This window comes from Monopterus albus, unplaced genomic scaffold (genome assembly GCF_001952655.1).
Source record: "Monopterus albus unplaced genomic scaffold, M_albus_1.0 scaffold34.1, whole genome shotgun sequence".
Classification (NCBI taxonomy): Eukaryota; Metazoa; Chordata; class Actinopteri; order Synbranchiformes; family Synbranchidae; genus Monopterus; species Monopterus albus.
The window spans coordinates 2420939-2448348 of NW_018127914.1; the positions used below are offsets into that span (position 1 = coordinate 2420939).

At 38.8% G+C, this 27410-nt stretch overlaps 4 protein-coding genes across 9 annotated transcripts; 2 read left to right on the forward strand and 2 right to left on the reverse strand.

Moving 5' to 3' along the window:
• Nucleotides 1–843: 843 nt before the first annotated feature.
• Nucleotides 844–8134, reverse strand: krit1 (KRIT1 ankyrin repeat containing). Its single transcript, XM_020597736.1, has 17 exons — nucleotides 7895–8134; nucleotides 6694–6863; nucleotides 6408–6568; nucleotides 6223–6269; nucleotides 5995–6124; nucleotides 5663–5906; nucleotides 5297–5412; nucleotides 5007–5150; nucleotides 4751–4907; nucleotides 4455–4562; nucleotides 3977–4133; nucleotides 3576–3727; nucleotides 3214–3380; nucleotides 1926–2013; nucleotides 1619–1825; nucleotides 1398–1514; nucleotides 844–1136 (listed from the first exon to the last, which is right to left on the reverse strand). Exons 2-17 carry the CDS (start codon nucleotides 6796–6798, stop codon nucleotides 1047–1049), a joined length of 2190 nt encoding a protein of 729 aa, XP_020453392.1. The 5' UTR covers nucleotides 6799–6863; nucleotides 7895–8134; the 3' UTR covers nucleotides 844–1046.
• Nucleotides 8135–9046: 912 nt separating this feature from the next.
• On the reverse strand, nucleotides 9047–11442 carry rpz2 (rapunzel 2). The gene is made up of 2 exons (XM_020597288.1): nucleotides 11335–11442; nucleotides 9047–10096 (listed from the first exon to the last, which is right to left on the reverse strand). Exon 2 carries the CDS (start codon nucleotides 10048–10050, stop codon nucleotides 9364–9366), a length of 687 nt encoding a protein of 228 aa, XP_020452944.1. The 5' UTR covers nucleotides 10051–10096; nucleotides 11335–11442; the 3' UTR covers nucleotides 9047–9363.
• Nucleotides 11443–13409: 1967 nt separating this feature from the next.
• LOC109958561 (1-phosphatidylinositol phosphodiesterase) lies at nucleotides 13410–16510 on the forward strand. Of its 6 annotated transcripts, none has more exons than XM_020597285.1 (5): nucleotides 13410–13591; nucleotides 14223–14275; nucleotides 14414–14513; nucleotides 14963–15533; nucleotides 15905–16510. In XM_020597285.1, the coding sequence occupies exons 3-5, from the start codon at nucleotides 14443–14445 to the stop codon at nucleotides 16283–16285; spliced, it is 1023 nt and encodes a 340-aa protein (XP_020452941.1). In that variant the 5' UTR covers nucleotides 13410–13591; nucleotides 14223–14275; nucleotides 14414–14442; the 3' UTR covers nucleotides 16286–16510. The 6 variants fall into 6 exon arrangements, with proteins under 6 accessions (XP_020452941.1, XP_020452939.1, XP_020452943.1 ...); XM_020597283.1 differs by having other exon boundaries at nucleotides 14427–14513; XM_020597287.1 differs by having other exon boundaries at nucleotides 14236–14275.
• Nucleotides 16511–23198: 6688 nt separating this feature from the next.
• mrpl9 (mitochondrial ribosomal protein L9) lies at nucleotides 23199–26865 on the forward strand. Its single transcript, XM_020597433.1, has 7 exons — nucleotides 23199–23478; nucleotides 24132–24291; nucleotides 24874–24998; nucleotides 25103–25156; nucleotides 25301–25402; nucleotides 25536–25619; nucleotides 25959–26865. The coding sequence occupies exons 1-7, from the start codon at nucleotides 23398–23400 to the stop codon at nucleotides 26271–26273; spliced, it is 921 nt and encodes a 306-aa protein (XP_020453089.1). The 5' UTR covers nucleotides 23199–23397; the 3' UTR covers nucleotides 26274–26865.
• Nucleotides 26866–27410: the final 545 nt, after the last annotated feature.

Genomic DNA, 27410 nt, shown 5'->3' on the forward strand with positions numbered 1-27410 from the left:
TGATTGGTTGATGCTACCTGAACCGATGTCTTGCTATTTGATGTCACCCCCCAAGATTATAATGGTCAGTTCTGGGAGACCTAATATTTATAAATAGTTTTTTTTGCTTTAAAACACACTCACATGTGAGTGATTCCACATGTTTTCATTGTACAGCGGTACCGACATATAACATTACAGGATACACTGATCATTTATTGGACGTCCAGTGTAGACTACCGACATTAGCTAACACTAACAGTGTCCTCTGTTGTTCCATGAAATTAGCAGAGTTGCGCGTTAATTCTCGTAACTTGTAACTAAGATGAGAAAACGATATTGAATATTCATGTCAATAAACGTACAGTTTATATTTAATGTCAATGTTTTAAGGCTGCAAAAGAATATAACCAAGTCAAAAAAAATCAATGTTTAAAATCTGTTTCTGTGGATTCAGTCAACCTTGTTCATTTTATTTACATGACTATAAATACCCTTATGTGCCTCACAAAACAAGCAGTAGCTTCCTATGCATTAACACTATAAATATTCTTGTTTGACCAGGTTATTAATGTCATGTAGTATTTTGTTTAGTACTCAAATATGGCATAATATATGACCTCTATAACACTTCAGAATAATTATCCTGTAATGGTACAAAGTCTAAGTCTGTCATCTCTGGCTGAGGACTTGGGTTTTGGATTTTTTTGTGATGATACAAAGCATCCATATATTCTTCTTTCCTAATTTTCCATACATGATACAGTATTTGTTTATTTTAATTAAAATCACATTGTTTAAAATTTTCTAACAAAGAAGACAACTACGTGTTCATCAATACATCGATTCGTTTATTAAAACAAAATATTAAATAATAAACATATTTACAGTACATGCAATGAAAATATATGACCTTGTGAAAAATACTGGTTAAGCCTTCTGTTCAAAGTGAGGCATCTGCAGGGAGGCGGACTTTGTTCCCTATCCGCAGTTATTGCTGTCATATTAGAGTCAGTAAGAAGAACCTGCACAGCATCTTTGGCAGCTGTGGTTTCTTCAACACTTTTTCAGCCATAAGCATGTTTTTCAGTAACAGTTTTATCGCTTGGAGTCATCTGTCCACTCAGCTTCATTAAAAGTTTCACAATAAGGCCAGCCTGTGGAGAAATAATGAATGTCAGTGAGACAGGGTTTTCATATTTTAGCTGTGTTAATCATTTCAACATGTAAAACTGTAGCTGTCATACTTGAGAAAAGACTGTAATCAAAATATTTAGTTTTATAAATTAACTCTGAGTTTGTGATATTTATGATGGGTTGTATAATTCTAATATCAGTGTCATTCACAAAAATGCAATATATTTTTAAAACAACCTGGAAGCATTTGAATGGCTTTGGAAACATCTCAGAACAGTCACCTGTTTTGTGTGGACAATGAAGTTCATTTTGTTGTCACCGCTGTGTATCTGGAAGTACTGGTCAGCGTGTCCAAGCTGCCACATGAATGTGCCGTACTCTAAACTGATGAGAAGGACCTGTGAGAGAAGACATTAACAAATTACCAGACCAAGCATCATTCCACATGTTCAGTTCAGTAAGTAAGTTGTTTTTTATTTTATTTTAACACATGGTGTGATACCTTGGTCTCCATATTCATGAGGTGCAGCCCCTTCGTGTTGACCCCGACATAGACACGGATTACTTTGTGGTTGCTGGCGCTGGCCTTGGTATAGACCTGGCCTGTGAAGAAGGCTGCCCCATAGGTCGGGATGTCCCAGCAGTTCTGCAGGAAGAGTCGCTGCAGGTGGTGCATCTCTTTGCTCACTCCCTCGCTGGTGCTCAGAGCCTGTCGCAGAGGGAGAGGGGAAAAACAGCAGATCAGCTCCACTGGATTTCAAAAGGTGAAAAGAATATTTACAATAAAAAAAAAAACAACACAAGTGTACTTTGTATTCATGAAGAATCCTGTTGGTCCAGTGGTATGCTTTGCTTTTCACCTTAGAAATCGGCACAATTGACCTTAGGTTTTCCTCACTGTTGAAATAAAATAGAAACCTGTGATTCAAAACCCTTAAGTATTTACGAAACCAAGGTTATTAAAAACATTTTTTTTAAATCACAATTTTTGTGACATGCCATAGAAAGTGCATAAAAATGTTAATTGTACTGCACCTGACCAGAGCATGTAAGCAGAGCGGAGCGAGAGTGAGCAGGAAGCATGATCAGGCAGATTTTGGACATAGCGCAGTGTCTTTTTTAAAAGGAGGGAGCGTCACCCTTGTCCTGCTCCAATTTTGCTCCGGTATCACTCACAGCAGAATGTATCTATGTCTTGCAGGGTCATCCAACACTTTTCAGTGAAGAATTGGCCATTGTGATCTCAATAATGCAGTTCCTAAAGTGTTTATACAGTTATACTGTATATTTTTATTTAATTGAGACCACTGATTTGTTGAATTTTACAAATGATTTTGTGTTCTATTCCTTCTTACACAGCCCTAACTGTAATTTGAAATAATTTCTATTTGGAAAAAAGTCGCCGTTCTTTAGTTCTTTGGGATGTAAGACTACGATTTAAGCTAAAAGTGAAGTACCTGCAGATTTCTTTCCCCTTTTTTGGAGTGGAGCGGGATGTAATCTGAGTTGAGCGCTGAGTGATAATGAGCAGAAAGCCCTGGTGCAGCTTTGAGCGGGTGAAGATTTCTATCCCCTTGTTTGGAGTGGAGCGGGATGTAATCTGAGTTGAGCGCTGAGTGATAATGAGCAGAAAGCCCTGGTGCAGCTTTGAACGGGTGAACAGCTCCGTTGGCGAGGTGCAGAAATTCTCACTACTCCACATAATGCAGTGTTTATACAGTTATACTGTATATTTTTATTTAATTGAGACCACTGATTTGATGAATTTTACAAATGATTTTGTGTTCTATTCCTTCTTACACAGGCCTAACTGTAATTTGAAATAATTTCTATTTGGAAAAAAGTCGCCGTTCTTTAGTTCTTTGGGATGTAAGACTATGGTTTAAGCTAAAAGTGAAGTACCTGCAGATTTCTATCCCCTTGTTTGGAGTGGAGCGGGATGTAATCTGAGTTGAGCGCTGAGTGATAATGAGCAGAAAGCCCTGGTGCAGCTTTGAACGGGTGAACAGCTCCGTTGGCGAGGTGCAGAAATTCTCACTACTCCACTCATATGTGCTATTATTTAAGTACAAATATAATTTGAAAACGGTCTTTTACTTGAGGAAGCCTTGCTTATGTTTCTTGCTCTCATAGTTGCCGTAGATGATCTGCAGGAGGAGGCTGGCCAATGTGATCAGCTTGCTGTCTGGAGCAGGAAAGAAGCCCTTGAGGAGGCAGTGGCGTGCCTCGTCAAACAGGATGAGGATGGCCAGCGGATCCTCCACCTGGAACAAAACAGTAAGTAGAAGAGTGAAGACTGATTCTCAAATACCTGACCTACATCAATCATCAGCAACTCAGAACCATTTCCAGAACTTTTACCCTAGCAGCTGTTCTGTGCCTGACCATTTCTGATGACTTTTTATGCCACATATAAACAACAAATGTAAATGACTATAATCTTGTAAAGTGCGAACAACCTTTTTCTCGATTTCAAGAGGCAACCGGACGTCTCTCCGAAGAAAGAGCTGAGGTGTTTCCCTTTGAGGATCCAGCACCGTCAGGTCCGTCACGATCTCTGTCCAGATCCGCAGGTGCTGCAGGGGTTTGTGGTATGGCTTCAGCTGCAGGTCTGACATTACACACACACACACACACACACACACACCCTGTTTGTTGAATGCATTTAGGAAATGACAGCACAATAAATAAAAAAAATTTAACTAAGAATAGAGAAATTATGATAATGAACAATTCCTTCTTGAGCAGACTGTTAACATTTTTTTATAGCTCTAAAAATCTTTTTACAGAACTTTTACCAAACTTTTGCTCACAGGATGAATTTGAGAGCATGTTCTACACATTTAACTGGTGGACTCACGGAGGTTCTCAGAACAGATCCAGATGGTAAAGTACTGTTGGGTGTCCTGAGAAAGACGCATGCCCTCCATGATCTGCTGCACTGTCGTGTTGTTGCCGTGCTTCAGCTCCACAGAGCGATACGAGCCGTCCATGCGGTAGATACGCACCTTCTCATACTGTGGAACACACACACATATCATAAACAAAGCAATGTGAAACAACTTAGTTTTTTGTTAACTGAAAAATAAAATGAGTTTTAATAAAATCTGGTGGACACTTTGGGCAAAATATCTTGATTCTAAGGCACAAATATGAATAAAAAAAGCCTGTTAATGTCATTTGTATTGAATGTTTATAGTATACCATATTTTAAAAACAGAAACAAACAAACAAAAGAGTACCCAGAGCCAGCTGGATATGGCCGAGAATGAGATGAGTATTTGCTAAATCCAATTGTTTCCATCACACTTTGGTGTGGTGTATGCTGTACAACTCACAGGTTTGCTGCTTGCTTGCTGCAGAAGCTTCACTGTCTCCTCCCATTCATTCTGTTTGTTCTCCTCGCACACTTGCAGAGGCGATCTCTTCTGCTGGTCATCTATGTGCTTTTGAGAGAAGAATCAGCATCGAGAGTTACAAATACATATGTATAAACTGCCAATATTAAGCAGTTAACACCATAACATGACACCAATATCTACTGTAGGTAAAATTAGAAGAGCCATTTGATAAATGTCCACTACAAAGAAGATGAGAACTAAACAACACATGAACATGACATGTCATGTCATACCCGGTCAATCTCAGGGTGCTGCAGCAGGAGCTGCACTATCTCTGCATGGCCTCCTCTTGCTGCAAAGTGCAGAGGGGAGCTGAGCTGGCCGTTCAGTAAGTTTGGATTACAGTTACCTTTCTCTAGCAACAGCTTGGTCGCCTCAACTTTACCGTGCCTGGATGAAACCAAACAAAACTGAGCATTAAAGACGAACCAAAATAAAATAAGAACTTGTGGATACTTGAGACTTTCTCAAAACAGCTACCAGACCCACCAGCAGGCATAGTGAATGGGAGCCCAGTGGTCACTGTCCAGCTGCTTGACTGAGAAACCACTGTCCAGGAGCTTAGAAAGCAGCTCCGTGTCTCCTTCACAGGCACTGCGGTGGAGGGGGAAGTCATCCACCCACTGACGGTCCCTATGAAAAATGATGTATAATTTAATTTGTTTAGTTTTTGAGACAAATGAGGTGAATGTGCCACAGAAAGAAAGGAGATATAAGACATAGAGGAGCTAAGGTGGAAAATAACGACAATGTGGTTCATTTGAGAAATAAACTCTCACTTGTCTTCTGCCACACAATTGGGGCCATGCTGCCACTTTTCCCTCTTGGGGATCTGGATCTTGGAGTAGTCTGGTGCTCCAAGCCCAAAGTATGGGTTGATGATAACTTTGTCCACCTGCAGACATAAACAAAAGGAAGGCCATTTAAGTTCCAGTGAAAAGATAATCCTAAATTTCTATCATTAAAAGCACTTTTTTTATTCTAAAAATGTCATTCTTTGCAGCAATTAATCTTTTAGATAAATATCAATATCATAACTTGTTGCATCTATTTTCTAGTCTTTTAAGTCTTGTCAAAAAAAAAAAATCCGCCAGATGTCCTAATGTAGAAACAGTCCCCTTTACATAGACATCTCATTCTCTCACCCGGTTGGTGTACTGCAGATCAGAGCCATAGAGTGGGTTGAGGATGCACATGTCTGCCTTCTCCAGAGACATCATCTTGCTCTTGATCTCCAGGGCAGTGTAGCCCATGTGCAGACCCTCGTCACTGAGTTTGCCCTCGCTGCCGTAGGCCGGGTTGCTGACATTGGTCTTGACCCGCTCTACGGGTGCTGGCCGGAACAAAGCAGGGACGGCATGAGGCACTGTGTGTTGCTCCGCTAACCATCTGTGGAGGCCAAAGAGGCAACGTCAAAGACTCATCCCAGTGTCATTTACTTGCAAAAGAAAGAGCATGATTTCAAATATATCCTCACTTGTCTAAGGCCAGAAGCATCTTGGAGGTGATGGAACAGAAGTGAGTGCTTGTCTCACTGCACACCCGCATGATGTCCTGGAAGCAGTAGAAGCTGGGGCTCCCAGCACTATAGACAGGCTTGCTATTGTCTGTTCAGCAGAAATTAAGACATTCAATATACAATATGTACAGTTTAACTGTTTTTTAAAAAGGTCAGCTTCATAAAAAAATTATTTCTTTTGCTAACCTTTAACACTGACTGGCACGCAAACCAAAACAGTGGTTTCTAAACCTCTGAAAACTATTCAGACTAAATAGTCTGAGAAGGTAATGCCAGACTTTGGTTGCACTGCTCACAATTCATAGACATGTGCATGGGAGCATGAGCCAAAAAGTTAGTGAAAGTCAGTAAATGTTAAAGATTTGTCAGACTCACCTATGAAGCCTTGATTATTGGATATCGGCCTGATTGTTTCATCAACATAATCCAATATGGATTTGGATTTGTCTCCTCCTGCTTTAATTTTTGTCACCAGGAGGACCTTCTTTCTTTTCTTCTCCTTCCCTTCTAAAGGCACCTCTATCAACAGGATCTTTACAGGATCCACAGGAAAAAAAGCAGTTTTTCAAATGTATTATTTGTGTTATACTGTAACATTTGTTCTGTGGTTTTGGTCTAGGTGTTGATGAGAACCAATATCAGACTCTGCACGTTTACCTCAAAGGCTTTGGCTCTGTACTCCTTTGAGCTCAGGCTGACTTGACTCTTTGGGCGGATAACAGCAACAAAGACATCCTCAAGGCTGTCCTCGTTGCCCATCATGCTGACTTCTCTTCAGTCCTGACAAAACATCCTACACAAAGGCCAAATGCTGTGGAGAGGCATGCCTGAAACATAAGGTCACCAGTGAAGGAAACATTATCAGGTCGTTATTTTACTGGATGACATGAGTCACTTCATCCTGAAAACACTAGCATCCAGCTTGCATGTTATTAATATACTTTTGACTGAATACCAGAGTAATATCACATTACCTAATGATAATATCAGAAGCCATCACCTCCTTAGTGACCAATATTCACAGCCCATGGTTAATGACATGTGATTTAATATGTAGTGTTATGATATTAATGTTTGTTGAGACTCTCATACAAAAGATAAGCTGACAAAAGCTAGGACTGTGGTTGTCTGAGAAAATGTATCATATTGGTCAAATTAACTGCAGAGAATGTTACAATCTAATCATAAAGCCGCTTTTAAGATACAGAAGGAATAGAAGCTACATTCATAGTCGCATATCAAAGATTTATCCTTATTACTCCTTGGTAATAATTATCCAGCAAAAATAATATAAAGTCACTGCATTTAAAAGGAGACAGTGTAATATAATCAAAATTTTACAATGTAGCCTAATTGCTAAGACCACCGCTGTATTCACACGTTCATAAAATGTTATAAAAATGTACCTGCATCTGTGTACAATTTAGATTCAGAGTTCAGGCTTAAGCCATTCTAAAAAAAAAAAAAAAAAGATTTGACCTAGAGAACTCGATAAACAAAAATAAATAAACAATAACAAACCAGGCAAACCAAACAGACTTATGAGGTCCCTGTGCAAGGCGTTAACAATGAAATTACGTGCCGAAAAGTTAAATTTTCGCCATTTAACCATCAGTTCAGAAACCAACTTGTTGAGTTCAAAAGAAGGACACGCCCCGGAAACCAAACTCGCTGTTGTCTTTATAGTTATTACACAAAGAATTTGCAAACTGTTTACACGCTGTGCTGCCGGATATATGCAGTTTTGTTACATTTTGTTGCCAAACACGATCAACTTTTTGAACTTAATCGGCCGCTGTAGCCGGGACGCCGCAGTCCTTATCACCGCTTCTCCGTTCGCTGAGCAACTGAAACTCACCGAAAGCGACGTAACTGTAACAAAACAGGCCAGACGCGGCTCCTCTCAGCTTTCACTGGGTCTTTACTGTATTAAAAGTCCCGGTCCGCACCCGGGACACCGCTGCAGGAACATTTCAGGAGCAGATGCCTGTTTACAAGTAGCTGCAGGCCTTTGGGGCAGGTCTACAGAGACAAACAGGGGAATCACGTTACATTTCATTACAGCAGCTCCGTTCGGGAAACAGCGGCCCCTGGCGGTGAGGGGGACTCAGTGCGGCCTGCAGCTAAACGTGCTGTATTCCACCCTTGGGAGACCCAAAGTGTCCAGTAATGAATAATAAACAAACTATTAACAATTGTGAAAAAAAATAAAAGCATGGTGATAACAAATTAAGCATAAAATATATATTTTAAAGAGATAAATAATTCAATTAAAGTCTAAAACTTGGCTTGTTATTATGAAATGTTAATTCATCTTTCTTTCCACAATAATATTGTTTGCTGCAGATCATTTTTATTCCAGCTGTCTTTATTACAAAATGTCTTTTTGTCAAGTTCATTTTTTGCAGTGGTAATTTTAATCTATGCTGTTTGCCAATAATGAGAAACAGGAGATCCAGTTATAGGATTAGCTGTTTGTTTAAGCAAAAGCCAGTATCTTATACATTGTCTCTTATATTTTGCCTGCATTCATTCATTTTATTTTTCTAAATGTCTTCATTGATTAATAATAAATACTGTGCCTCCATATGACACTGTTTGACAGGATCATATAGCCTGAAGTCTTTTCATTAATTTTCCCAAAATTCAGCCTGACATATATAATTCCCCAGTATCCGGTGCCTTTGGAAATGCTGGTTCATGTTCAAAATTTTTATTGTCATTTCAACATTTGTATGTCATACATGACAAAAAGAGAAAAGCATTTAAAATAATGTGTTGGAGATTTGAACAGTTTTTGGCTGAACAGCATAAATTTGTTTCTGGAATCACCTGCAGCCAGAGGTTTGGCTTTACAGTTCAATGGCCCTTATAGAAGGCCTTATGAGATATTTTACCAACTAGAAAAATATGACCTTTTATGTAGAAAGCATTGTTTTGGTGTAGGTCAAATCAATTTCACAAATTATACACCTTATTCAAGTAATAATTTATATCTTATAATTGAAGAGACTGTATAAAACAGCATTTATTGACATGTACTATAACACAAAAGCAGCATAAACATATAATAGTCTCTTTGAAACTAAAAAGTAACATACAATAGTGGTACAATAACCAAATGCTGCAATTAGAATATCAAATTCAGCTCAAGTGCACAAATTAAAGCATGGCTTAGGTTTTACCTATATATATATATATATTTTTATATTTATATGATACCATAATTTGTTTTTTGTGCCCCATTTGCCCACAGAGAGAACAGATGCTGTTCCCTGTATTTCTGCCTTCAGACCCAGAGGACATCCTGTCTCTGCTGTTCCATGTTTAGGACGACTTGTCTTTGCACTGGCTGAGGACCTCTTGCATCTTCTTCTGGATGTCATCCACCCTCTTAGCCCACTTCTCTCGCACCTCATCTTCATCATCCTCTGTAACAGCTGTGTAGCCCATGAGTGCAATGAGGCCCATGTGGAACAGGTAGGTAATGTGTGAGCAGCGGTACTCCATGGTTTCACGGTCACCCTCGCAGTGTTCCAGGTATACCTTCAGCAGGGGTCTTCCAAACAGCGAGCTGGTTCCCATCACACCACGGTAGTACACATCCAGGCTCATGTCGCTCTTGTCTCTCTCATAAATCCTCTCAAAGGCCTTCATGTAACGCTGGGTGTTGTCCGGATCTTTCTTCACCTGTGCCACCATTTTGTTGAAGGCATTGTACTGGTGCTTTATGTATTCCTCATATTTGCCATAGGTTTCGTTAACCTCGTCAACACGGAGCTGCCTCAGGCATTGCTGGTTCTTTTGGGAAATGCTCTCCAGCTTGGAGTGGATTGCCTGGAAGTCCTTTTCCAGCGGATGGCCCTCTTCAGCCATCAGGCCCTTGCGAGCCACCCCAACTAGTGAGGAGACAATGCCAAAGATGGGGTCAATGGAAGAGGCAAAGGAGGACACCTTCTCCACACAGCACAGCACCTTTGCTGCAGTTTTCTTGATCTGTTCTGCATCAGCCATCACTGCTGCTTCTCTTCTGTCACTTTAAGTTTCACACAAAGTGAGCCTGGAGAGATGAAAAAAGCCACATATGTTCAGTAAGACTGAATCATTACTCTGCATTGTACATCAGCGTCTGACCACAACCTTTCTGGATGGAGTAAAGGAAAGCTTTAACCCAAAATGTGGTCACAAAGACTCTCAAATATCGCTTTTTCTTGCATTACACTAAAAATTAAGATGAAGAGTAACTCTCAGGTTGATCAGCCTGCAGCCCAAATGTCACCAGCTGCTGCTGCTGCTGCTCGCTTGCCATATTGCAAAGGTGTCATCTTACACTCTAATGTTACCAGCAACAGGTCACAATGTCTGCTGTGATACACAGAGCCTCAGCAGGCGAGCAGAGGAAGAGACAAGGCTTTAGAGGAGAAAAAAAAAAACATTTTCCTCATTGATTAAACTTACTATTGTTTTCTTGGTTAATCAGGAAATAGTAAAAGAAAAATCTCAAGGCCCAAGTCAACATATTAAAATTTTTGGTTTAGTCGGATCAACAGATATATAATTTAATATCATAAAAGTCCAAGAAGACCAGCAAATATTCTGTAACTTGTGATTTTTTAAAAACATTTTACACATAAAATTTCCTAAACAATCAGTCATCAAAATAGTTGCCTATTAGTTGTTTTGACTTATTGGTGGGGCTCTGGTGGAAACATTTTTCCTTTCTCCACAAAGTCAAAATTAAGCATTCAGTTTAAAATAAAGCAAACTAGAATGCTGCTGTGGAACAAATATATAACCTATTGCTCATAATAAAGCACTTACAGTAAGTGCTGAATTCTATAACCTGAGCAGCAATTATCTACTGGTTCCTGAGACCACAGACCCAAATACAACTGTACTTCATCTTTCTCATAGTTTTGATATTAATCATACTTCTCAATGCTGTCCTGCTGGAAAAATGAGTCAGGGACAACAGTGGGTGTGTCTGTGGCTGGTAGTTACACAAGAATGACTGGAAATAAACAATTGGTTACAGGTTGTGGCCTTCCAGCTCTCATTTTTAACAGCTCAGATAACCTGCAGTAGTTATTTGGCACCTTTAGCCTTCATGCAGGATTGTGCTGCTGTTGTGTTTACGAGCTGGTTTCCCTCACTTCCTGATTTCCAACCACACGCACACACCTATGAATCATTATGTACTTAATGTCACGAGTCCTAGCTGACTCAGCTATCACCCAGAATTCAAACATGCTGCAAAGCATAGATTACAAAACATTGAGACGGGAGACGTTTACTCACCAGAGATAAAACTGTTAGTATCCCGCTGTCTAATGAAGCTGTCTGACTTTGCTTTCCACCATTTTCCTCCCTAGTCAACAAAGGGGCAATCCCTTCCTGCCAAATAAGGGAGCAAACATAAGGAAGTGACGCGTTCATACCCTGTGCTGATTGGACAGCTTCAAGATCCAACCAAAGGCAGCAACACAGGCACCAGATGACCGAATATCCTGTTCATTATGTTGTTTTAATTGTAGGTCCCCACACCTCCCAAACCAGTATGGGTGACCAGATACCACAGAGATTATCACTGTACAGAAGTGAAAGACAGTGTCACACACAACCAGGAAGCAGAATCATTTGAATTGTTTTATATCTGAGTATCACTGATAATGCTGTGAATACTTTATTTATTCAGAATCAATAACAAGTTGGTAATATTTCATCACTATCTGCCTAGACTAATAGTCTTGCAGTTGCACTCACGGAGCACTAGAATATAAAGTGTAATGATATACTTTCTCACCTGTATCATTAGTTATCGAGCAGGTACATTTGGGTTTGTTTGCCAAGGATTTGAAATACAAATGAAATAAATAAAAAAAATTTGTGGTGAACCAGTGTTACTAAAAACGCTATCAGCTGGAGGAAAGCTGGTGATGACCTGACACTGACTGTCGATTCAATTATGTTTGTTGTTCCTGCCCTTTTCCCGTTTTGAGCTTAGTTTTTTTTTTTTTTTTTTTTTTTTTTTTATTTCCTTTACCTTTTTTCATTAGTTCAGTCCTGTCAGGTAGAGCACCCAGGACCTTTGTTCCTTATTTTGAATAAATATTTGTTTGGGTCCCCACACAGCCTGAACCCTAACAAATGGTCAATGTTCGCATTGCTTTGGTAAAAGTTAAGGGACGCTTTAACATTTTTTGTGTTTATCAGCCCTGATTATATAATAAAAATGCAGGAATTTTTATTCTGTACACTCTGGGTATACAGCCTGTATTTACAGCTGACCAAATATTATTCAGCAGTACAAGGGCAAGCCTGTTGTGTTATGTTTGACTTCTCACATAGTTATGAGATAAAACTGGGAAACATCTGCAGCTTTTTCTGCAGAGTACTGTACTCATACACTCTCCCTGACCCCTCAGAGCAAAGGATTTCATCCCTCAGCTTGTCTCCTCTGAGGGGATGAAATGCACTGAGATGAACTGATCTATGGACTGCTCATCCAAAAATATGAAGCTTATTTGTCATCATGATGTCACTCCTCTCTGAGATCTGTGCATTTACCTGATTCAGTAGTCCTTTTGCGGGTAGTTGGTGATATAAGCTATAGTCTTCATTAAACTGCTATCATAGTAGAGAAAGACAATCTCAAATAAAGTGCATGTGCTTACATTTGCATAATATAACAGCTGCTACTTGCCCTTCAGTCTTCTCCTTTGGAGGAGGCAACCCCTCAGATGGGAACTGCTAGACTAAACGACCTAACTGCATTCTAAGTGGTAAGTAGTGAAATCAACCCTTCCTCAACCAGCTGCAACATTGATCCAGCACTGTTAACTACAAATGGGTAATATCATTTTATACCATTGGCCATTTTTCTGTAGAATAAAGATTTTTACTTTTGGTACATTAAGTACATTCTGTTGATAATTCTCCTGTACAATGTAAGTAGGATTTTGAATGCAGTACTTTTACTTGCAGTGGCATACATTGTGATATAGGTTCATTAAAGTATTTTTTCCATCTGTGCAATCAACAATAGATGTTTGATATTGAAATAATACAAATGCATGAAATACTATAAATCTCAAACTATACAATAAAGTGTTACAGCAAGACTAAGATATACAAAGTGGACTCTTGATAAATTTTTGCAGTGGCCAGAATCAAAGACATCATTCACATGATAAATTTAATGCATTTTATTATCCTCTACTTCGACTTGATTTGATATGAGAAAACTCTGAGTCAGTCTATGATGCCATGTGTTTCTGAACCAAGAGAAATGAAGGACATGATCAGATTAATTCACATACCCTTCAAACCCTCCTGGCCCCCACCCTCACACACAAACACATCCCTCTACTCCCACCCTACTGTGCCAATTTAGAGCTCAGCTGCTCCTCTACAGCATTTGTCACACTAACATCCCGGGTGGACACACAAACTCATTTTGTCTCTGACTCCTCTATTTCTCTCTCTGTATCTCTTTCTGTTTGTCGTCCCCAAGCTGCCGGACCAGACTGAGGAGGACAAGCACATCTAGTTTCAGGTATGAACAGGAGCGGATGAGAGCAGCACGTCAACATATCAGCAGGTTTGGCACAGCAGCAGGGAGTGCTTTGGCTCAGTTTGGGGATTTGAAAGGTTTAAACTTGCCATTGAATTTGCCTGGAGAGGGGTGAGCTGAGGTTGAACTCAGCCTAGACTGGGATCACTGTTTGTTTGGCTTTTATACTGAATGGCACACTTTGATCAAAGGAAAGCGTGTTTTCTTTTTTTTTATTAGTAATATGTGAGTGTATAGTGGCCTGGGGGAGGATTAGCATTGAGGGGAAACTGAATTTTATTTTCTAATCTGTTTTATTCAAGTCATATATTGCACAAATAACAATTTACTTAAAGTTCTATCCAAAATGCATTATGTGTCTCTGATAAATGTATATTTTGGCCATTTTAATTTGATCAAAACACCCAGTAACCAGGAGTACAGAGGACAAGGTGATGACAGCAAGAAAGAGGAAGACTGAGTTGTATTTACTGTGTCAACTGAGGAAAGAACCTGATATTTAATTTCTTTGAACAACATTTTCAATATCTTAGATGTGTCCTATCAACATTTAGTTAGGAAAATGCTGCATATCAGTATAATGTTTTAAAATAATACTTGATGCATTTATTAGTTGATTTAAACAGGTGCAGTGTGAGTGAAGTAAACATCCTCCAAAATCAGCAGGTCAGAATCGATGTTTAGGTTACTCTATCTATATAGCTATCTATCCATCCATCCATCCTGCCCTATTGGCTACATTCTTGTTCAACTAAATGTTGAACTGAGTTGTACTATTCTTGCCTTTACCCCTGTTGATAATAGACCCTGTTTTCAGAACTGAAAAATCTGACATGATGAGCAACACGAGGGGAGGTCCAATGAAAATGTACAAGATGTTAACTAAGCTGATGGTTCTGCTGGGGTGAGTATGTTGGAATAATGCCACCGATCAATCACACATAACACACAATGTTATTTATCCTTGCATGGGCAGTTTTATCTGTGTTATATGTGGAACACATTAATAAATAAATGTAAATATCAAGAATTGTACAAGACATTGTACAAAAGCATTAAAATTGTCTGTTTTATATCACATTATTTGTAATTTTACTGTCATTCCATTTTTCATCAAACTAATTTAACCATGTGAGTGCTGAAATTACATTTTTGTTGTTAAATTGGACAAACATTTTTTGTCACCAGTAATCATAGTTATGGTTTCAAGGACCTCTGAAACAAACTCCAACCCGCCCCCCCTAACCTTTGACTTTATTGGAGAACAAGAAAACTTGCAAGGAGACAGATCTTTAAAGGCTGATAGATTTACTAGACAAAATCTGTCTCTGGCAAAAAAAATTTATGTTTTAGATTCTTTGCTTTGAGCTACGGTGCCATCCAGAGGCCTGATTATGATGACACAGGCAACCCAGAATTCCTCAACCCATCCTGGATGGCCAGGATCCCTGACGATCAGCTACTATCTGAGGTCACCATGCCTGGGACCCACAACACCATGGCCCGCTACGGTGGTGTGTATGCTGAATGCCAGACCTGGACCCTGGCTTCCCAGCTCCGAGCAGGTGTCCGCTTCTTGGATATCCGTGTGCGAAATGTTATGGGAAACCTCACCATCCACCATGAGGTTGCCTACCAGCAGGCTCACTTCGGCCAAGTGTTGCAGGGTGTCACTGACTTCCTGCAAGAGTATCCCAGTGAGACAGTGCTGATGCGCATAAGGGAAGAGTTCAGTGAAACACATGATATCTATGGTGCTGTAGTAGACTACATCCACCGTTACGCTCACTGGGACTTGCTGTGGCACAGCCGACTTGTGCCAACCATGGGCGAGGTCCGAGGGAAACTTATCATCCTGCAAGACTTTTCTGGGCCAGATCTGGGCATGCGCTATGGTTCTCTGGACATAGCAGACAAGTGGAAGGTATGAAAATCCTCCTACACACAGCAAAATCAACTCCAGCCTAAATCAGAGCAAAAAGAAAAAAAATGAAGCAAGCTGAGTTTGAATACATCCTCCAGCCAGCGTTTAGATGGTGGTGCAGAGAATCAGTTGTCAAGCAAACAGTCAGTGCAGCAAAGGATAAAAAAATGTGCTACTTAGTTGAATGTACACTTGAAATGTTTCAAATAAAAAAACCTCTGTCCAAATGTCTGTCCAAAACATATGACTGTGTCCAGATCACACCTGCATCTAAATCGATACATCAAAATGTATAAGTCCTGCTATATTTTTAGAATGAAATTAATGCTTTTTGAGTAATTAAACAGTTAAACAGTTGCTGTTCCTTGTAGGTTCCCACACTTCTGCATGTGGAGGAGAAATGGCAGAGCGTCTATGAACACTTGGAGGCTGCACCTGTAGGAAACAAGGCACAGATCTTTCTCACCTACAGTAGTGGAGCTGGTTGGTTGGCGTACCCAAGAATTGTGGCTAAGCGCGTCAATGCTAAACTGTATGACTACCTGAGGGCCAAGACTAGCCTGAACCAGCGCCTTGGAATCATATGCATAGACTTTCCTGCTGCTCCTATTATTCAAATGATCACTAACTTCCAGTTAAAAGAGATGGTAAAGACAAGACAAGCCTTTATCCCAAGTTTTAGCAAGGCAAGTTTGAAACACACAATTTCTTTGCTGAGAAAGAAACTAACTAAACTTTTTAATATTATCTGAGCTAACATCAACTGAATTTACTTGATATGAAGGAAGAGTAGGCTTGTCAGTGATGATATGAAGAGTAGGCTTGTCAGTGATAGTGCAATCAATGAGGCATCTTGTTTGGACACCAAATATAGCAGTTGTTGTTCAGATTTAGCTTTATTGAAATGTTCTTGATTTAAATTATACCTCAGATAAAACTTCTCATTGTGTCATTCACCAAAATAAAAGTCAATCAGAAATGGCAACATTGTGGAGTTTTGTGCAGTAATAAACTGCTGTGGAAACTGATATGACATATTATAATTGCTGTTTTCACACATTTTGTGAATATACATCATTGTGGTAAAGCCAAAATGAGCTACATAAATAACATTTCATCATTCCAGCTGGGAAAACTGCCACCAGTCCAACACCTGATAGAGGTTTGTTGACTTTGCTGAGGTCATTGCCAAGCTTTGTCGTTTTGTGTGTTTGAACGGCAACCAGCAGTTTGAGCCAGAATGGATGTAAGCGGTTATGTGTCTTTGTCACAGAGGGGCAGTGCTGCTGCAGAGCTGCTTGGCATCAGGTTGTATTGGCACTAACATCCTCTACCGGCTCATTGGTATGTGAGGTGGTGTGAGGCGTGTTCGTTTTATATTGAAAAGAGAAGACTAATAAGAGGATATATATTTCACAGTATGAAATTTATTATGCATTAACGTATCAAAATTAGCATGTGCACATGGATCTTTACTGTTTAGGATAAACAGAAAAGACTGACCTCAACTTAGTGGTTAACAATATTTGTATGAAAAGGTACTACTATCTAATTGGTCCAAAACTGTTGGGGAGAAGCCGTGGTTTAGACTTAACTCTCCCGTTATTGGTCCTTCAGTCCGTCCGTCCTCCAATCGTCCTCTCTGCTCCAATCATCGTGGACAGTGCCCTACAAAGGGGAAGAATACCTATACTACATTAATTCCTACATACACACTCACTTCTTCCTTTGGTTTCAACTAACTGCTCCATATGACGCATTGCTTTCCGTTTCACTTAATTAAAACTGTTCTGCCTGCGTGTGTGTGTGCATAACTGTTCTCCCTTTGAAGCTTTCTCATCTACGTCTAATCTATTTTAATAAACTTGGAGCCTTACCGTACCAAGACTCCTTTGGGTCCACCGGTCCAGAGGAACGATAAGTAACTATGAGCCCCCTTAGCTACAGCCATAAATCTAATGAAATTCAATAATTTAGTGGACCAGACTTATGATGTTGCATTAGTGTTTCAGTGACTCACACAGCAAATATTTGACCAGTGGTTCAGTGAACACATAGAGTGATATTCATAACTATATAAACATAACAGTGACATATAAGTATGTAAACTTATGTGTGCTATAAAATAAAACCATTCTTAAGTGCATAAAATAAAAATCACCCTAACAGTGGCGCCCAACTGTCAGATAAGGAACAAGTGTGCTAGCCTTTGCATCACAAACCCACTTCATTTGTTATACTTCCGTTGTACTATGACTTACTTAAACTGAAGCAGAATGCTAATTTCATCTTGGCTTTGATGTCTTCACATGGTTTTACTTCTAAACTCAACATTGCAAACTTCTGCAGCCTGCACCTCAGTATTATCAACAGTTTTCTTTCTGATCAGTAATACTTCATTCTGGATTTGCTTTGCATTGTATATCCTCACTTGTTACATCAAAGCCATTAATAGTTTCATGCTGTAGGTACAGCCTTTAAACAGATCAAAGGTGTTACAAATCTCCTGCATATGACTTATTAACACACGAAAGCAGATATAAGCAGATACATTCAGTTTGTAGTGTCCAACTACTCAGCAGAAAATATTAGGAGGCAAAATTTGTGATCAAATTGCATGTGAATTGATGAGAGCTGATAATACAGTTTTTCCTGTCTGTGTACTGCAGCTGCACCACAGAGTCTTTCCTGTGCTGCATTACACTGATGGAGCCCTTGAAATCCCCAAAACTGCCAAAGTGCAAATAAAAAATTTCAGAGTAGTAGTTTGCAAGAGAACTAGCTCACCATCCCATGTGAGCGGTTTGTGGCTTAAAACATAGTTTGCATCAGATAACAGTAGCGGATTTTATAATTTCCTCTTAGACACAGAGAGCATTTCAAAACACTTGTTGAAATTCTTTGGCATGAGATGTTTTAACATCCTGCCAAAATAGCAATAGATGTTAAAGCTAACACTTTGTTAACAGGTGGCGAATGTGATCTCATGCATAGCTCTATATTTACTTAACTCTGGGAGAAGAATAACGATTTGTCTCCAGACCTGTACTGGACAGGTACAGTATAACACTGCTGCAACTCCACTTCCTGTTGATGTCTGTGTGTAATTGTGACAAGACTTTTTTTTCTGTAGAGATGAACCAGTTGCCACAGGTGGCGTTCAGGCCTCAAAGTGCTGTGCTGATTTCGATAATTGGTTAGATGTCTTCTCCACCACATTCATGCTTTTCTTTTGCACTATTTTATGTTTTTATTGTTATATAAATACTTGACCCTGACCCTCTCTTGTAGTTGTGGTGAATATTATGTGGGGGATGGTTATGATTGCAGCCATTGGACTGGGTAGGTTGATTAATTTGTGATTTTTCACAGAAGGCATTGTTTCAGCTTGTTAGTCTTGATCAAATTGTTAATATTCACATTGGTTTCTTTTTCTGGCATTTCACAGGGACCACTCATCTGAGCCGCTGTCCTGTGCAGCCGTATATACCCATTTACCTGCTAGTGCTGGGAGTGAGCAACTTCCTCTCCCTGTCTCTGACTTACACCAAGAGCAGCTGGAAAGAGGGCTGTGTCTACACCTTGATCTCAGTCTGCATGTACATCCTGCACCTCTTCGCTTTTTTCTGGTTAATTGCAGGTGGGAGAAAATGTCAGTAATTTGTTACATTTATATGCACATAAATGTCTCTATTCTCTATATTTTTGCTTGGAATCAGGCAGTAATAAAATGTAAGTACATTTAATCAAGTACTTTATTTCCATTTCATACAACCTTACATTTTCATTTCACTACAGTTCAGAGGAAAATATACTTTTTTACTATACTACATACAGTAACTAAATACACTACTATGCCCAGTAAATACAATATAAAAATATGAATAATAAACGAGTAATTTTGTCTTGTGGGGTGTTTAAAGATTTGGGCCTCAGTATTTCTAAAATCCCAATCTCTCTGTTTGATTTACTTCATAGCTTCAAATAAAACCTGAAATAAATTTTTACCTCTTACATATTTTTCCTGTAGCCTCTTCCTGGGTGTATTCTGTATATCCTCCCAACTACTCACCTGGAGCAGATCGGTACTGTGACAAGACAACCTACCAGTTTGCCTTTGTTGTCACCACCCTGCTGTGGGTCATTATTACTCTCATGTTTGTCTGTGGTGGTCTAGTGACCGGCTGTAAGACTGAATCGGCAACACAACCCTTGTTACTCAACCACAACACTTTTTATGGTGGGACAAATGATTTTCCAGAACCCACAACTGGTGATGTGTGATTTATATCCTACTTTTTGTCTTTAAATATCTAAGGCATTTATCTTTATAATGGGTTTTACAGGAGAGAAATATTTTGCAAATTTTCATAGTGCTCATAGTGATTGTGCCATTACTGCTTAGGGGTTTTTGTTTTCATTTGTGGAGATAATTATTGAAAAATGGGTTTAACAACTCATATGCAGCTAAAAGTATTTAAACACTCGCTATTAGAGTTTTTTGTTGTGTTAAAATGTGAAGAAAGGTGCCCAGCTACTTGAGACTTAAGTAGGATTTTTGTAACATGATGATATACTGTTTCTACAGCTCAGACGTTGCTGTGCTGAGGCATCTATCCAGTTTCACTGGACCTTAGTTATTATACACAAGCTCGTGTAGTGTTTGGTACTATCACCAGTATTTAACATGATTTGACTTGAGGTGAGAGCCTGAATAAAGAAATTATGGATTTGATTTTTGTCTCATTCTTATCTTTACCTTTGCTTATATTTATCCAGTGCTGTCACATTTTTTTAGTGATAGATATTTTATTCATTGCAGGTGGGAGAAACTGTCAGAAATATGTTATGATTATATGCAGATACATCTCTCCAAACTATATTTTTGCATGGAATCAGGCATTTATGCAAGTGTTTTATTTCCATTTCATACAACCTTATAGTTTCATTTCACTACAGTCCAGAGAAAAATACTGAGTTTCCATATGAGTACTCTCACATTCTTTGGCACATTGAGACTACAAATCACATTGTATTACTGGCTGTGGTCATCCCTGTTTGATTGTGCACTTTTTCCTACCAGACATTTCCCTTTTTGTAATCATCTTTAATAACACTAAAAAATCAGAAATTTACATTAGAGTTGTAATAAAGTATTCACACTGATTGAAAATGAATAAAGTTAGTTGTGATAAATATATATTATTTTTCGACAGGCTCTTGTCGGGACAACTATTTCAGCTGGTGGGTTGATGAGAGCTGATAATACAGTTTTTCCTGTCTGTGTACTGCAGCTGCACCACAGAGTCTTTCCTGTGCTGCATTACACTGATGGAGCCCTTGAAATCCCCAAAACTGCCAAAGTGCAAATAAAAAATTTCAGAGTAGTAGTTTGCAAGAGAACTAGCTCACCATCCCATGTGAGCGGTTTGTGGCTTAAAACATAGTTTGCATCAGATAACAGTAGCGGATTTTATAATTTCCTCTTAGACACAGAGAGCATTTCAAAACACTTGTTGAAATTCTTTGGCATGAGATGTTTTAACATCCTGCCAAAATAGCAATAGATGTTAAAGCTAACACTTTGTTAACAGGTGGCGAATGTGATCTCATGCATAGCTCTATATTTACTTAACTCTGGGAGAAGAATAACGATTTGTCTCCAGACCTGTACTGGACAGGTACAGTATAACACTGCTGCAACTCCACTTCCTGTTGATGTCTGTGTGTAATTGTGACAAGACTTTTTTTTCTGTAGAGATGAACCAGTTGCCACAGGTGGCGTTCAGGCCTCAAAGTGCTGTGCTGATTTCGATAATTGGTTAGATGTCTTCTCCACCACATTCATGCTTTTCTTTTGCACTATTTTATGTTTTTATTGTTATATAAATACTTGACCCTGACCCTCTCTTGTAGTTGTGGTGAATATTATGTGGTGGATGGTTATGATTGCAGCCATTGGACTGGGTAGGTTGATTAATTTGTGATTTTTCACAGAAGGCATTGTTTCAGCTTGTTAGTCTTGATCAAATTGTTAATATTCACATTGGTTTCTTTTTCTGGCATTTCACAGGGACCACTCATCTGAGCCGCTGTCCTGTGCAGCCGTATATACCCATTTACCTGCTAGTGCTGGGAGTGAGCAACTTCCTCTCCCTGTCTCTGACTTACACCAAGAGCAGCTGGAAAGAGGGCTGTGTCTACACCTTGATCTCAGTCTGCATGTACATCCTGCACCTCTTCGCTTTTTTCTGGTTAATTGCAGGTGGGAGAAAATGTCAGTAATTTGTTACATTTATATGCACATAAATGTCTCTATTCTCTATATTTTTGCTTGGAATCAGGCAGTAATAAAATGTAAGTACATTTAATCAAGTACTTTATTTCCATTTCATACAACCTTACATTTTCATTTCACTACAGTTCAGAGGAAAATATACTTTTTTACTATACTACATACAGTAACTAAATACACTACTATGCCCAGTAAATACAATATAAAAATATGAATAATAAACGAGTAATTTTGTCTTGTGGGGTGTTTAAAGATTTGGGCCTCAGTATTTCTAAAATCCCAATCTCTCTGTTTGATTTACTTCATAGCTTCAAATAAAACCTGAAATAAATTTTTACCTCTTACATATTTTTCCTGTAGCCTCTTCCTGGGTGTATTCTGTATATCCTCCCAACTACTCACCTGGAGCAGATCGGTACTGTGACAAGACAACCTACCAGTTTGCCTTTGTTGTCACCACCCTGCTGTGGGTCATTATTACTCTCATGTTTGTCTGTGGTGGTCTAGTGACCGGCTGTAAGACTGAATCGGCAACACAACCCTTGTTACTCAACCACAACACTTTTTATGGTGGGACAAATGATTTTCCAGAACCCACAACTTGCAGCTAAAAGTATTTAAACACTCGCTATTAGAGTTTTTTGTTGTGTTAAAATGTGAAGAAAGGTGCCCAGCTACTTGAGACTTAAGTAGGATTTTTGTAACATGATGATATACTGTTTCTACAGCTCAGACGTTGCTGTGCTGAGGCATCTATCCAGTTTCACTGGACCTTAGTTATTATACACAAGCTCGTGTAGTGTTTGGTACTATCACCAGTATTTAACATGATTTGACTTGAGGTGAGAGCCTGAATAAAGAAATTATGGATTTGATTTTTGTCTCATTCTTATCTTTACCTTTGCTTATATTTATCCAGTGCTGTCACATTTTTTTAGTGATAGATATTTTATTCATTGCAGGTGGGAGAAACTGTCAGAAATATGTTATGATTATATGCAGATACATCTCTCCAAACTATATTTTTGCATGGAATCAGGCATTTATGCAAGTGTTTTATTTCCATTTCATACAACCTTATAGTTTCATTTCACTACAGTCCAGAGAAAAATACTGAGTTTCCATATGAGTACTCTCACATTCTTTGGCACATTGAGACTACAAATCACATTGTATTACTGGCTGTGGTCATCCCTGTTTGATTGTGCACTTTTTCCTACCAGACATTTCCCTTTTTGTAATCATCTTTAATAACACTAAAAAATCAGAAATTTACATTAGAGTTGTAATAAAGTATTCACACTGATTGAAAATGAATAAAGTTAGTTGTGATAAATATATATTATTTTTCGACAGGCTCTTGTCGGGACAACTATTTCAGCTGGTGGGTCCTGTTACGTGTTACTTCAGTTAGCTTGTATGTAATGGCTAACATGCTTTCTGTGGTGAGCTGAAGTGTAAATGAGGAATACATTGATAGTATTTGTACATATGTAAAGGCTGCGTTCAACTCTAGTGATACGTGTCAATAAAACCGTGGACGGTGCTTATCTACGGTGTTGACTGAACATGTGGAGCTCAGGCCGCCGTGCCCTTCACGATTTGCTCTGCCAGTCTTCTGTGAGGAGTTTCTCTCTGACTCCTACTCAGGTTAGTGTCTGTACTTGTTCAAATATGAATGATGTTTGTCAACGTTAAAACTGCTTTAACTCGGGGCGGCTAGCATTTTAGCCGGCGCTCATTAATGTTAAATCGGTCGTAATCATTACAACTGACTATTTCCTTAAATTTTAAAATAGTTTACGTTTAGTAGATAATGTAACATGCTGTATGACAACCTGCTGGGTTGTGCTTGTGTATGTTGAATAGAATTTAACAACTAATTTGGCCTTGTGTGGCATGGCAAGGTCAAAGAGTCGTCTTTTCCCTTAAAAAAACAACAACTAAACATGTAATTTATCTGGAGAACTTGATAAGTACAAGAGAATGCCAGATAAAAATATTAAAACCAGAAGAATGTAATAAATATACATATAAATCCAAGTGAACAGTGTGCCCATAGGATTGCATTACAACGTCTTGACTAGTTAGTGTATAAACAAGCTGTTCCTGGTTTTAGAAAAATTAAAAAAAAAGTGTTATGATTAAATGGGGTTGTATACATATAACCATCTCAGTACATGTTTTTACTTCATAACTACAAGGACAGTAGTAGTAAACCCACACAGCATAACTTTTGCATAGACTATAAATCATTACAGTATGAGAGCATTTCTGGGAGCTTGCCTTGGATGTTTCCACAGAACACAGTTGTGGTGGAGCGATGGTGGCAAGTCCCCTTGTCTAAAGTAGGCAGTCCTCCAAGGCTTCATCCACGAAGACACAGAATCTACAAGCTGGTTGAAGACACCAAGCACAGTCCCAAAGAGAAGATGGAGCTCATCCTGACTCAGACAGTACCAAGTGGGTACCTCCAGTGTTCTTGACAGATCACATAGACGTGTTTTTTATATATATATATTTGCAACACAGCTGTAGCATGGTAACAAAACAGGACAGACCATGGAAGACAAGTCAATAGATACAGGACATTACAAAAGAGATGGAGGGTTTTACATTTGGTTTGTGTGAAGTGTGGGTGTTTTCAACTCTATATAACATTTAAAATAAAAAAAATTAAGTAATTTTTTGAAAAGGAGGGAGGGGAAAATAAATGTAATATAGGGGGTGAGGAGGAGATTTAAACCAGTAAGTAAGAAAAACAGGGAGTGTACAAATAATATTTCCACACTGAATAATATGAATATGAGGTCCTGACTGGGGAGCTCCAGAACAGCTTTGCAGGGTGAGCCAGCATCATCTTTGTTTTATCGTTAAGCTAAGCCTTTCCTCTGGTTTATTGTTTATCTTGGTTTCTTTCTATTGTGGGACTGATCACAAACTCTGGATTTTAGAGTTGTTACAGGAAACTTAAAAAAAAATCATTTAAATATTTTATTTACACAAGTAAAACTGTATATAATGAAAATAATTTTGTTCTGGCAGAGCTCGGTGGGAGAGGAGACACTGTGTTTGTGAAAAAGTCTGTTGGCCGAAATAAGCTGCTGCCCCAAGGCCTCGCAGTGTATCCATCACCAGAGAACAAACAGTTGTTTGCTGAGGAGTTAAAAGTGTGTATTGCATTTTAATGGTCATTTATTTCACCCATATTATTTAGGAATGTATAGCCCCTGATTATTGTCACCTTCTTTTTTTTTTTTTTTTTTACCTACAGCTTTTGCATGAGGGAAAACCGGAGGACAGAATCCAAACCCGCACTGGACAATTAGTGAGTCTTTGTCTATGGAAGATATTTGAAAAGTTTTTTTTTTTTTTTTTTTCAAATTGGTCATGTTATTAAGGAGTGAGGAAAAAAAAAAACAGAATAAAAGCTGTCAGTTTCTTAACACAGTTTTCTTGGGTGTTTTTACAGACGGTGGAGTTCCTTAAACGCTCGAAGTTGAACATAATGAAAGTGCCCTGTGCTGAATTCCAACTCGTTAAAGAGGTCGTCTGCAGACAGTTTCTCAAAAAGGTATGATTGTCATCATGCTGAGTGTTCTTATCCTTATTTACTTATTACATATTAAATTATTGAGTCAAAACACTCAGAAATGTCCAATTTTACAGCACAAGTGTTTATTCACTTTAATAAAACCTTTTCTTAGCTGGGAGTTGTTGTACCACCTCAAGCACTGAGTCTTCCATTTGAACCGATTAAGGAATTGGGTGACTACTGGTGTGAAGTTACGGTAAGACATTTCCTTTTTTATTATCAATCATTTGTTGCAAGTGCACCTCCAATCTATAGGTGCGTTTTAGCAGCTAGTAGAAACTGGTTCCAAACAACTTACAAGGAGTTAACAAAATGTTAGTTTTTACAAATGTACTTTTCCAAAAAGCACCTGATCATGTTACTATGAATTGAAGCGACTTGGTGTTCCTTTCTTTGTTTTTCATTCAAAGCCATTTCATTTGCTTAAGCAAAACATATAAGTAATGTGCAAAAACAATTCAAAGCTTACTGAAGAGAAGCAGGTTGTATTTTACCATAAAGCAAACAGAATATTTTTCACACCGTTTTCTTTCAGGTTAATGGAATAGACAGAGTTCGCATCCCCATGTCACTGGTGCCATACGAGGACCCGTCTGCAAGTTATCAGAGGCAGTTGAAAGCTCAAAGGCAGCTGCAGGCAGCTGCAGATACTTTAGAAGCTGCTGATGAGGAAGCAGCAGTCTTGAAGACAGTTTCTGATGTAGCAGGGGAGTCTGAGGCTGGTGATGACACTGAGAGTCAAGTTAGCGAAGCTTCAGGCTCAGCAGGAGCCTCTGGTGTTGAGGAAACGGCAAGTACACAGACAACTCAGGGCACAACAGCACCACCAAGTGACAGTCCAAAAAAATGATTAAAGGACACCAAATGATGACACCCATACCACTACAGTGGATTGTGTTTTCCTATAATACAAACTATACTTGCATAAAATGTTGTCAGAGTAATTATTCAAGTGTTATGCATTTGGTTTACATGTGGCAAAAGTTTTGGCTTTTCAACACAATCCAAACCCTGTCAATTAAATTGGTGTTCCCTTCTAGTGGTTGTGGACGTCATTAAAACTATAATCTGAGAATATGTAATGTCCTTTAGTGTTGGATAAAGTTCCTGTGGGAGGTTTCCAAGGACCTTGTTTGACATCAAAGGAATGATGCAGAGGTATGTTAGATATGGGTAGTATATTGCATTTGGATAAACTGATCTCTTATTGAACCATATGTAAACAGACTAGTTGCATTCACAGGCATTTATTCAGGAAAGGAAAATATTTATTCATCAATTTTAACTGCACAACATGCATAACAGAAGTATTGCATAAACAAAAAAGGTACTTTCCAGTGTTTTTTAACCAATTTGTCAGAATTAAAAAAGTTTTTCCCCAAAAAACTTAAGTGGAGACAGTTTCCAGAAGTATATGTGAGTACATATTAAAAATGTTTGCTAATTAGAGAGGATCTGAGAGCAAATGTTGTCTGTTCTACGATTTTTCACATCTTCTACATTTTCAAGTCTTTGAACAAATTCTACAACTATTAAAATGCCTCCAAGAGGGAAAAGAGCTAATAAATCAGAAGCGAACGAGGATGTTGAAGCAGAAGAGGATTATATTTCAGCGGCGCAAGTAACAGAGATGTTGAGTCAGCAGAAGCAGATGTACACTGCACTGTTGAGCCAACAACAAGACAACTTCAAAGGTTTTGTGCAACTACTTATGGAGACAAATAACAAGAGACTCGACGACGTGACCAGAGAAATACAGGAGATAAAAGCGAGTTTGCAGTTTACCCAGCGAGATGTGGATGTGATTAAAGCAGCCATGGGTGAACAGAAAATACAAACCAAGGAAACAAGGGATGATGTCTACAAAACTTGTCAGAGTCAAATAGCCATAACAGATAAAATGGAGCATTTGGAAGTACAGTCCAAGTGAAAAAAACCTGATCTTTGAGGGAATCAAGGAGTCAGCTGGAGAAAGCTGGACGGAAGC

Excerpts from the sequence above, each read along its gene's own strand:
- krit1 (XM_020597736.1), bottom strand. The coding sequence starts at position 6,798 with ATGATGGGCAACGAGGACAGCCTTGAGGATGTCTTTGTTGCTGTTATC. Across the intron at positions 4,563-4,750 it reads AGCACCCTGAGATTGACCGG|CACATAGATGACCAGCAGAA; the intron begins GTATGACATGAC and ends TTCTCTCAAAAG. Across the intron at positions 1,826-1,925 it reads GGATTCTTCATGAATACAAA|GCTCTGAGCACCAGCGAGGG; the intron begins GTACACTTGTGT and ends CCTCTGCGACAG.
- rpz2 (XM_020597288.1), bottom strand. The coding sequence starts at position 10,050 with ATGGCTGATGCAGAACAGATCAAGAAAACTGCAGCAAAGGTGCTGTGC.
- LOC109958561 (XM_020597285.1), top strand. The coding sequence starts at position 14,443 with ATGATGAGCAACACGAGGGGAGGTCCAATGAAAATGTACAAGATGTTA. Across the intron at positions 14,514-14,962 it reads AAGCTGATGGTTCTGCTGGG|ATTCTTTGCTTTGAGCTACG; the intron begins GTGAGTATGTTG and ends TTTATGTTTTAG. Across the intron at positions 15,534-15,904 it reads ACATAGCAGACAAGTGGAAG|GTTCCCACACTTCTGCATGT; the intron begins GTATGAAAATCC and ends TGTTCCTTGTAG.
- mrpl9 (XM_020597433.1), top strand. The coding sequence starts at position 23,398 with ATGTGGAGCTCAGGCCGCCGTGCCCTTCACGATTTGCTCTGCCAGTCT. Across the intron at positions 24,999-25,102 it reads TGTTTGCTGAGGAGTTAAAA|CTTTTGCATGAGGGAAAACC; the intron begins GTGTGTATTGCA and ends TTTTACCTACAG. Across the intron at positions 25,157-25,300 it reads AAACCCGCACTGGACAATTA|ACGGTGGAGTTCCTTAAACG; the intron begins GTGAGTCTTTGT and ends GTGTTTTTACAG.